This window comes from Nansenia antarctica, assembly GCF_963989245.1.
Source record: "Nansenia antarctica genome assembly, chromosome: 3".
Classification (NCBI taxonomy): domain Eukaryota; kingdom Metazoa; phylum Chordata; class Actinopteri; order Argentiniformes; family Microstomatidae; genus Nansenia; species Nansenia antarctica.
The window spans coordinates 24,547,495-24,557,749 of NC_137688.1; the positions used below are offsets into that span (position 1 = coordinate 24,547,495).

At 54.1% G+C, this 10,255-nt stretch overlaps 1 protein-coding gene across 1 annotated transcript; it reads left to right on the forward strand.

The window, feature by feature from the left end:
* Positions 1–299: 299 nt before the first annotated feature.
* LOC308153335 (cyclic nucleotide-gated channel alpha-2-like) lies at positions 300–3,857 on the forward strand (the record flags this gene model as incomplete). Its single annotated transcript, XM_080526441.1, has 7 exons — positions 300–400; positions 673–783; positions 1,031–1,222; positions 1,706–1,813; positions 2,109–2,215; positions 2,351–3,114; positions 3,192–3,857. The coding sequence occupies 7 exons, from the start codon at positions 300–302 to the stop codon at positions 3,855–3,857; spliced, it is 2,049 nt and encodes a 682-aa protein (XP_080382567.1).
* Positions 3,858–10,255: the final 6,398 nt, after the last annotated feature.

Genomic DNA, 10,255 nt, shown 5'->3' on the forward strand with positions numbered 1-10,255 from the left:
CAACAAACTGTAGCGCCATAGCAGCCATGGACGGCGCCATCTTGGATCATGCATAAAAACTGTTGTAATTTTTGAATGGTAAAACCAATATGTACACAATTACCATCAAATAAAAGCTGAGCATCTCTACTTGTTTGGGGTGCAGAGCTTCAAAATGCTTCACTGTTCCATTACTTGTGCAGAGCGCTGTATGTTGAAAATGTATGTCTTTCAGTGACTAATCTACTTGTGTGTTTATCTGTGTGTGTGTGTGTGTGTGTGTGTGTGTGTGTGTGTGTGTGTGTGTGTGTGTGTGTAGGATGACGGTTCAAGTGTTAGGTGAGAGTGTAGAGCTGATATCTCATAGATTGTCAGTAAAGACAGAAGAAGAGTGTGAGAGAGCAGACAGCACACTAAGCCGGTGAGAACTCACACACATATGCAGTGCGCACGCACACACACACACACACACACACACACACACACACACACACACACACACACACTGAGTTTGTGAGAAATCACTGCTTTGAAACTTCCACTATCTCATCTGACCCACTGCCATGGGACTACCTAACGACTACCCTGTTTGTGTGTTCGTGCAAGTGTGTGTGTGCATGCATGCGTGCATGTGTGTGTGTGTGTGTGTGTGTGTTTACATCTGTATTTATGTGTCTGCGTGTGCATGCAAAGGGGACAGTCGGTGTCTGATGACACATCCTCAGAACTACAGAGGATGGCCACCATTGACCGGAGAGGCCTCAACTCCCAGAATTCCTTTCGAGGAAGAGGGGCCCTCTCCAGGTGGGTTGTCCCGTTTCTGTTGATAATCTGTAATAATCTTATTCTATTCACAAACTCTGATCAATCTGATCAGATTATAGTGTACATGGGTTGCCGGTGGCTCCCTCCTCCCTCTCTTTCCCTCTCACCCATATCACCCCTTTTCCCCTCCTCCTTTCTCTCTACCCCCATCCTCTCTCCCTCTACCTCCCTCACCCATCCTCCTCCACCTCCTCTCCCCCTTCCTGAACCCCCCATCCCCTTCCAGGCTGGTGAGTATGGTGGTGACTCTCAGAGAATGGGCCCATAAGAGTTTGGTTGAGGAGAACGAGCGACCCGATTCGTTCCTGGAGAGGTTCAGAGGACCGGAGCTACAGGCTCCGCCCAGCCGTGTCAGCCACACCCGAGTCGACGCCGCTGACACAGAGCGCACCGTGGACCAGAATGTCAGCAGACCCACGTATGCACAATGTCAACGCCACGACTGAATTTTCTTTATAAAAACCCCCAAAAACATCTTCCTTCATCTAGCACAACGACTGCCGATGGCCCCAGGCCAGAGCATAGATAACTTTTTCCTGCTTAGACTGGTGGATAGATGATTGACTTACTTAGTCAAATGTATTTGTTGTAAGTCGCTTTGGAATAAGGCGTCTGCTAAATGCCAGAAATGTCAATGTCAATGTCAATATAATGACTGTCTCTCATACTTCTTGGTCACTGTTGCTGTCACATGTCGCCTGCCAATAGCCAATATAGGACATCTCTCTATCTGTGTCTTTCTCTTTCTTTCTCCCTCTTCTCTCTCTCCTTTTATCTCTCATCTCCGTGCCATTGTTTCAGTACCTAACGAATACTATCTAGTCAATATCTAGTCAGTGTGCTTGTGTCTTTGTGTGTATGTGTGCATGCGTGTGTGTATGTATGTTTTCTACATTGACAGGAAGAGGACAGAGGTTAAGGTCCTGGCTCCTGCTGATAACCTGTACTACCACTGGCTGATTATCATTGCCATGGCCGTGCTGTACAACTGGTGCCTCCTGGTGGTCAGGTACAGTATTACACCCCTCAGTTTCCCCCCCAACCAGTGAATGAAATGGTTTGTCTCCTTAAATAACCCAGTAACCCTTAAATAGCATGTCTCTTCTGGACAAAATACCTCCATTTACCCATAACCCATGCTAAACAGCATAATCCATGGTAACCATGGTGACCCATAACAACATATGCATCTCTGTTTGCTAGTCTGGGATCCCATGTATTTGTGGTGATTTGGTTAGGGTGTGTGTGTGTGTGTGTGTGTGTGTGTGTGTGTGTGTGTGTGTGTGTGTTTGCGTGCGCTATAGGGCCTGCTTTGATGAGCTGCAGACCAGAGGTGCCATGGTGTGGCTGGTTCTGGATTACTTGTGTGACGGTCTCTACATCCTGGACATGGTGGTCAGACTGAGGACAGGTCAGAGGTCACACCCAGTCTGACCGTAATCCTACCCCAACTGACCGTGCTCGGACTGTTTGTAGTGAAGTTGCTCTTACCATAACGCTCCGTGACCTGACCATGCTGTGACCGCGGGTATCTCTCCTCTCCTAGGTTTCCTAGAGCAGGGCCTGTTGGTGAGGGACTTGGCTAAGCTACGGGACACCTACCTCCACACACTCCAGTTCAAACTAGACCTCCTCTCCATCCTCCCGACCGACCTAGCCTACATCACGCTGGGCATACACACACCCCTGCTCCGCTTCAACCGCCTGCTGCGTTTCAACCGTATGTTCGAGTTCTTCGACCGCACCGAGACCCGGACCAACTATCCCAACGCGTTCCGCATCTGTAATCTGGTCCTCTACATCCTGGTGATCATCCACTGGAACGCCTGTATCTACTACTCTTTCTCCAAGGCCTTGGGTCTAGGCTCCGACTCCTGGGTCTATCCTAACTCCTCTGACCCAGAGTTTGGCTCTCTGACGCGGGGTTACGTCTACTGCCTCTACTGGTCCACCCTCACCCTCACCACCATCGGAGAGATGCCGCCGCCCGTCCGGGACGAGGAGTTCCTGTTTGTGGTGTTTGACTTCCTGGTCGGCGTTCTGATCTTCGCTTCGATCGTGGGCAACGTCGGCGCCATGATATCCAACATGAACGCCACGCGGACGGAGTTTCAGAGCCGCATCGACGCCATCAAGCACTACATGCAGTTCAGACACGTCAGCAAGGACCTGGAGGCCCGTGTCATTCGCTGGTTCGACTACCTCTGGACCAATCAGAAGGCAGTGGACGAGCAGGAAGTGCTGAAGAGCCTGCCCAATAAGCTAAGGGCTGAGATTGCTATTAATGTACATCTGGAAACCCTGAAGAAGGTACACACACACACACACACACACACACACACACCTTGCATCTCCTCCTCACACACTCTCTCTCTCTCTCTGTGCAGGTGCGTATATTCCAGGACTGCGAAGCCGGCCTGCTAGTGGAGCTGGTATTAAAGCTGCGTCCGCAGGTCTTCAGCCCGGGAGACTACATCTGCCGTAAGGGCGACATCGGCAAAGAGATGTACATCATCAAAGACGGCCGCCTAGCGGTGGTGGGGGAGGACGGGGCCACCCAGCTGGCCGTGCTGACGTCGGGAAACTGCTTCGGGGAGATCAGCATCCTCAACATCCGGGGCAGCAAGATGGGGAACAGACGCACGGCCAACATCTGCAGCCTCGGCTACTCTGACGTGTTCTGCCTCTCCAAACACGACCTGATGGAGGCGCTCACCGAGTTCCCCCACGCCAGGCTGCAGCTGGAGCAGCGGGGGCGGGACATCCTGCTGAAGGAGGGCCTGTTGGAGGAGGCGGGCGTGTCCGGCCTGGCGGGGGAGGGGCTAGAGGAGAAGGTGGAGCGGTTGGAGGCGTGTCTGGACCGGCTGCAGACCCGCCTGGCGCGGCTGCAGAGCGAGTACGCCGCGGCGCAGATGAAGGTGAAGCAGAGGATGACGGCGCTGGAGCGCAGCGTGACCGTGTTCCCCACGGGGAGCGGCTTCCTGTCTGACGTCGACGGCAACGAGAGCACCTGGGGAGACGGGGGGCGCAGCGAGATCAACATCCAGCTCTGAGTTACCATCGCTGCTATGGACACCAACAACAGTCTCCATCACTATTGGCGACCGATATTCACCTTCATCATACATACCAGCAACAGCCACTGTCACCATGGAAACCTTCAGCCTTCATCATAGAGGCTATACAACACATCACTTGTGGAGCAGTGCTGACACAGGCGTCTTTACCAAGCATCTGGTTACCATGGTTATATCAGTATTACAAAGCATTGAGATGGGACAGTTCTGGTATTTTTGCCACCATAATGCGAAATTTGAAACACTTGGGTATCCAAGAACCATAAAAGAGTTTAACTAAAAGGAAAAAGGGAAACAGCTCAAAGCAATATCTGAATATATTGACAGATTTTGTCAATCCTACATCTGAAGCTCTATGTCTATACACACAGTGATGTGCAACGTGTAGGAAAATGTGATTTAAACATGTGACAATGTGCTGAATGTTTCTATGTTGAACAGTTTTTTTTTTTTTGACTAATGTCTATTAGTTCAATAAATAGTTGCATTGTTTTAAATGTTTCAACTTCTTTCAAAGCTTTCTATGAAATGATTGTTTCAAAGAAGGCCTTGCCATCATGGTTGGACATGGAAGGACCATAGCTCCCATTGAGGACACACAGAGGACATGACCATGGTAGTTTTGAGCCATATTGAAACTACTCCGATGAAATGACTTCTGATGAATATAGTCAACTCTACAGTTTGGCTAATCCTCTCTCTCACTCTCTCTCTCATTGCACACATCACATACAGTGAACTTAAACGCACACGCACTGCTGAGGTTGACACTTGCGGTAAACCGGCCCTAAGGCCTGAAACACACCAGACGCTTGTGTACACGCAGCGCGTGTGCGTGGCGGAACTGCTGCTGCTCTCACGCTTGCAGCTTCCAAACAGGCTGCGTGTCTTCTGTGGCTCTAATGGCGGAGCTGCTACTGCCAGCTCTATCTTTGTACATTGAGTTTTGCCTCCGTGACACGCAGAAAAAAAAGACAAAAGTCCTAATCTCTAGATGGTGTGTCATGGCAGCCAGCATGAGACATGCTTGAGACACTCCCCTCACGTGGGCTGTATGGCTGCTACTTTTTCACCAGACCCAGTCACATTTCTATTCTATTTTCTATTTGTTTCTATTATATTGACCTCTGTAGTGCCGGAGGAAAAAGGAAAGACGTAGGCAACGTAATGATAACTGTTTAATCAAAATAACAACTTGTACTCTCAGTACAGGACCAGAAAATAGATCACCAAAACTGTTGTGTCTAAACAGGAAGTTGCAACGTTAATAATCCTCCCCTCTGCCCCTAGTGCCAGAACTGGTTCCCTCCCACTACACAACCAACAGTAAGAGGAGAACATGAACCCATAATGTAGTCACTACACCAGCCCCCCCAGTGTTCACCTCAATATTGGAAATCCTCACGGCGAGGAGGGCGTATGGCCCGGCCCCTACGATCGTAGGTAAAGTCAGGAGGTGCGGGAGGAGGTGTGACATCGCCCATCACGTCCTCCTGCAGGGAAGGATGGGGGGCAGTGACGACCGGGGGCTCGCGAGCTGCGGGGGGTTGTCGGGGTCGGAGGGGGGAATGGCCAGGGCGCGGCAGGGGAGGTAGGACTGGAGGCCGGCCTCTGCGCGGTGGCAGGGCCAAGTCCAGGGGCAGTTCAAGGTCCAAGTGGGCCGGTTTGAGGCGATCAACGGACACACACTCAGGCCTACCCCCCATGTCAACCATGAAGTTCTTGGCTCCGGCCTCGATGACACGGAAAGGCCCGTCATAAGGAGGACGTAGTGGAGTCCTGTGGCCATCATGACGAATGAAAACGAACCTCGCTGAGTGCAGCTCCGGGGGCACCCTCGAAGTAGGGACACCATGCTGCGTAGTCGGGACCGGGACGAAGGTCCTGGCGCTGTCCAGCAGGGAGGCGCGCTGAGCGGCGGCGGACCAGGGCTCCGTTGACTTGGGAATGAAGTCACCGGGGACCCGCAGCGGCTGTCCAAACACCAGCTCAGCGGACGACGACTGGAGGTCCTCCTTAGGCGCTGTCCTGAGCCCCAGCATGACCCACGGCAGCTTGTCAAGCCAGTCGCTGTCCGTGAGGCTGGCTCGAAGGGCGGCCTTCATGGATCGATGGAAACGCTCACAGAGCCCGTTCGCCTGCGGGTGATAGGCGGTTGTGCGGTGGAGCTTGACCCCCAGATTCTCCGCCACCGCTGCCCACAGCTCTGAAGTAAACTGTGAGCCACGGTCAGAGGAGAGATCAGCAGGGGTGCCGTAGCGGGAGACCCACACCGCGATGAACGCCCGGGCCAGGTCGGGGGCTGTCGTTGAGGAGAGCGGAACTGCCTCCGGCCAGCGAGTCGTCCTGTCCACCATGGTAAAGAGATAGGTGTATCCGTGCGAGGGGGGCAGCGGCCCTACCAGGTCCACGTTTACATGATCGAACCTCCGCTCAGGCACAGAGAACTGCTCCAGGGGGGCCTTGACGTGTCGATGCACCTTGGCGCGCTGGCAGGCGATGCACGTGTCTACCCAGGCCCTCACATCCCTCTTGAGCCCATGCCAGACGAATTTCTCTGACACCAGCCGTGAGGACGGTTTCCTACCAGGGTGAGACAAGCCGTGTATCGCCTCGAAGGCGGGGCGCCTCCAGTTGGCGGAGACCACCGGTCGTGGCTGACCCATGGAGACGTCGCACAGGAGCGTGGCCCCTGCGTCACCGAAAACCACCTCTTCTAGGCGCAGTCCTGTGTCCGACAACTTGAGAGCCTGGACGGCGGGGTCGGCGGCCTGGTCTGCAGCCATGCGCGCGTAGTCCAAACCCAGTTGGACCGCACCAACCACCGCCCTGGAGAGACAATCCGCGACCTGGTTGGACTTCCCAGCAACGTGCTGGATGTCTGTGGTGAACTCGGATATGTAGGCGAGCTGGCGCTGTTGGCGGTCGGACCACGGCTCCGCCACCTTGGACATGGCGTGCGTGAGTGGCTTGTGGTCCACGTAGGCCGTAAACTCGCGGCCCTCCAGTAAAAAACGGAAGTGTCTGACAGCAAGCCACAGCCCGAGGAGCTCCCTGTCGAATGTGCTGTACCTTTGCTCTCTGGGAGACAGCTGGCGGCTGAAGAATGCAAGAGGCTGCCAGGCGTCCCCAACCCACTGTTCGTACACCGCTCCCACAGCAAAGTCAGAGGCGTCCGTGGTGAGAGCAGTGGGTGCCGAGGGCGAGGGGTGGGCCAACATGGCAGCGCGGGCCAGGGCCGCCTTGGTGTCCTGAAAGGCTTTGACACGCTCCGCCGTCCAGTCCACCGGCTGCTTCAGAGTCTTGCCCTTCTGGGCATCGTACAGAGGCCGCAGGATGTGAGCGATGTGGTGGAGGAAGCGATAGTAGAAGGTTACCATCCCGATGAACCCCTTGAGCTCGCTGATTGTGCTGGGGCGCGGGAAAGCAGCGACAGCTTCCACCTTCGAGGGGAGGGGGGTCACCCCCTCTGCGGAGACCCGGTGCCCGAGAAAGTCGATGGTGTTCCGTCCGAACTCACACTTCGCCGGATTGACAATCAGCCCATGTTGGCTGAGCCGTGTGAAAAGGGCCCGGAGGTGGGACAGGTGCTCCTCCTCCGTGGTGCTTGCGACGAGGATGTCATCCAAGTAGACGAAGAGGAATGGTAGGTCCCGGAGCACCGAGTGCATGAGGCGTTGGAAGGTCTGCGCCGCGTTCTTCAGGCCGAACGGCATCCGCAGAAACTCGAAGAGTCCAAATGGCGTGATTACGGCCGTCTTAGGGACGTCCTCGGGGTGCACCGGCACCTGATGGTACCCCCGTACCAGGTCCACTTTGGAGAAGAAGCGTTTGCCTGCCAGGTTCGCTGAAAAGTCCTGGACATGTGGGACCGGGTAGCGGTCAGGCTTGGACGCGTCGTTGAGGCGGCGGTAGTCCCCACATGGGCGCCACCCGCCGTCTGACTTAGGGACGATGTGCAGGGGAGACGCCCAGGGGCTGCTCGAGCGCCGAACGATGCCCACCTGCTCCATATGCGCAAACTCCGCCCTGGCGATGGCCAGCTTCTCCGGGTTGAGGCGCCTGGCCCTGGCGTGGAGGGGAGGCCCCTCGGTCTCGACGTGGTGCTCCACTCCGTGTTTCACCGTGGGCGCGGAGAAGGTGGGCTTGGTAAGGTCGGGGAATTCGGCGAGCAGCCGAAGGTACTGGTCACTTTCGGCGAGCGTATTGGACCACCCGCTGTAGACCGCCTCCCCCTGCGTACAGGCGAAGGAAGCGAAAGTCTGTGAGTTGACCAGGCGCCTGTTCCCCACGTCCACCAACAGGTTGTGGGCGCACAGAAAATTCGCACCAAGGAGGGGAAATGTGACAGCCGCTATGACAAAATCCCACGAAAAGCATTGCCCTCCGAAGCACACGTCCACCGCCCTAGTGCCATAAGAGCAGATAGGTGTGCCGTCCGCGCCTGCCAACTGCGGACCACGCTCCTCCTTCGCCACATCCGATCTCTCTGCCGGAATGATGCTCCACTGGGCACCTGTGTCACAAAGGAAACTGCGACCAGAGGCGGTGTCTTGTATGAAGAGCAGCCTGTTGGTGACGCCAGCGCTCAGGGCCACTACTGAGTGCCGGCCCCGCCGTTTCCCGTCGGTCCGAAGGTGCAGGGTGAGCGGCACCGTTTGGCCTTGGCGCCAAAAGTGGCGTGGTAGAAACAATGGCCCGCAGCGTTACCCTGCTGGCCAGAAGGTCTGGCGTCATCCTTCGCTCTCCTGCGACGGTCGGGTGGCGGGGCGGCCGCGGGAGCGAGCAGGTCGGGGGACCGTTGAGGCATGGCCAAGACGAACCGGTCCGCCTCCCTGGCCAGGGCGCGGGGCTCCATGATGGCGGTGTTGGCCAGCGCCATCCTAACTTGAGCTGGCAATGTGCGCATGAACAGCTCTGTGAAGAGGATCATGGGGTCTTCTGTACCGAGCAGGTTTAGCATCCTCTCCATGCGCGCAGAAGGCCTCTCGTCACCCAAGTCCGACATGGCAAATAGGCGACGCACCCTCTCCGCAGTGGACAGTTCAAATGTCTCTAGAAGCAGGGCCTTGAGGCGCTCATATTTGTTCGTCGTCGGGGGAGCAGACAAAAAACCTACCACTCGAGCTGCGGTGGAGCTGCCCAACATTGCCACAGCATGGTTGTACCGGTCGTCGTCGTCATCGATGTCACTTTTGTTGAAATGTGCCTCTACAATAGCAAACCATGCAGCAGGCGTTGAGTCCCAGAACTCTGGTAGCTTGAGAGTGGGAGTGTGCGCACCACGCGTTACCCTGACAGGGGATGGTGATGGCTGCCGCTGGTTTGAACGTCTTCCTCGCCCGGACATTTTGCAGGATTGTAATGTTCGTTCGCTGGTTTTTGTACACAATTACGTTAACAAAAATCCACGTCGGGGTCACCAGTGTAGTGCCGGAGGAAAAAGGAAAGACGTAGGCAACGTAATGATAACTGTTTAATCAAAATAACAACTTGTACTCTCAGTACAGGACCAGAAAATAGATCACCAAAACTGTTGTGTCTAAACAGGAAGTTGCAACGTTAATAATCCTCCCCTCTGCCCCTAGTGCCAGAACTGGTTCCCTCCCACTACACAACCAACAGTAAGAGGAGAACATGAACCCATAATGTAGTCACTACACCTCAGTATTTGCTAATGTAAGGCTAATGCAGACACACACACACAGATAAAGTACACGGCATAAACGCAAAGACACACACACCTCCAGTATACCTGTTTCACACAACAGTTTTTTTTATTAACTATTAACATGGCGAGAAAATAGTCAAAGGTACACTAGGCAGCTCAGTTTGCTAAGTGGCAAGGTTCAGGACAACCATGTGTAACTGCTACTAACAATGATAGGCATTCAATGAAATCATATCAAATTAATGAAATTTGAAAAAAGAGAGACAAATAATAATATGAAAATGTCAAGAAATACAAGCGCAATAACTAATGCTCACTTATGTTAATTGTGGGACATATATGCATCCGGCAAACACCCTATGTTCCTCTCCTGTTCCTGATCAGCCCAGCAGCTGTGTCTCCGGAGCAACACCGTGCCCTCAGCCGAGGGACTCGAATCTCGCTTCACTTTACAGGTAAAGCAGCTTCTCAATCTCCATTATGGCTAAAACCTAAAGCAACCAGAGATAATCTACTTCGAAGACAACAGCCTACAGGCTGGGGGATTCAGTGTCCCAATTTCCCAGAGAGAACTGGTTTGTTGAAAACCTCTTGGTCTCAACTCGTTCTCTTCAGGGTGGAATTGCCTATTGAGATGCCCCTCAATAGCTCTTCTTATACTAACACCTGGCCCAGAAACTTGCCATTTCCCTCTCAGCCTGGG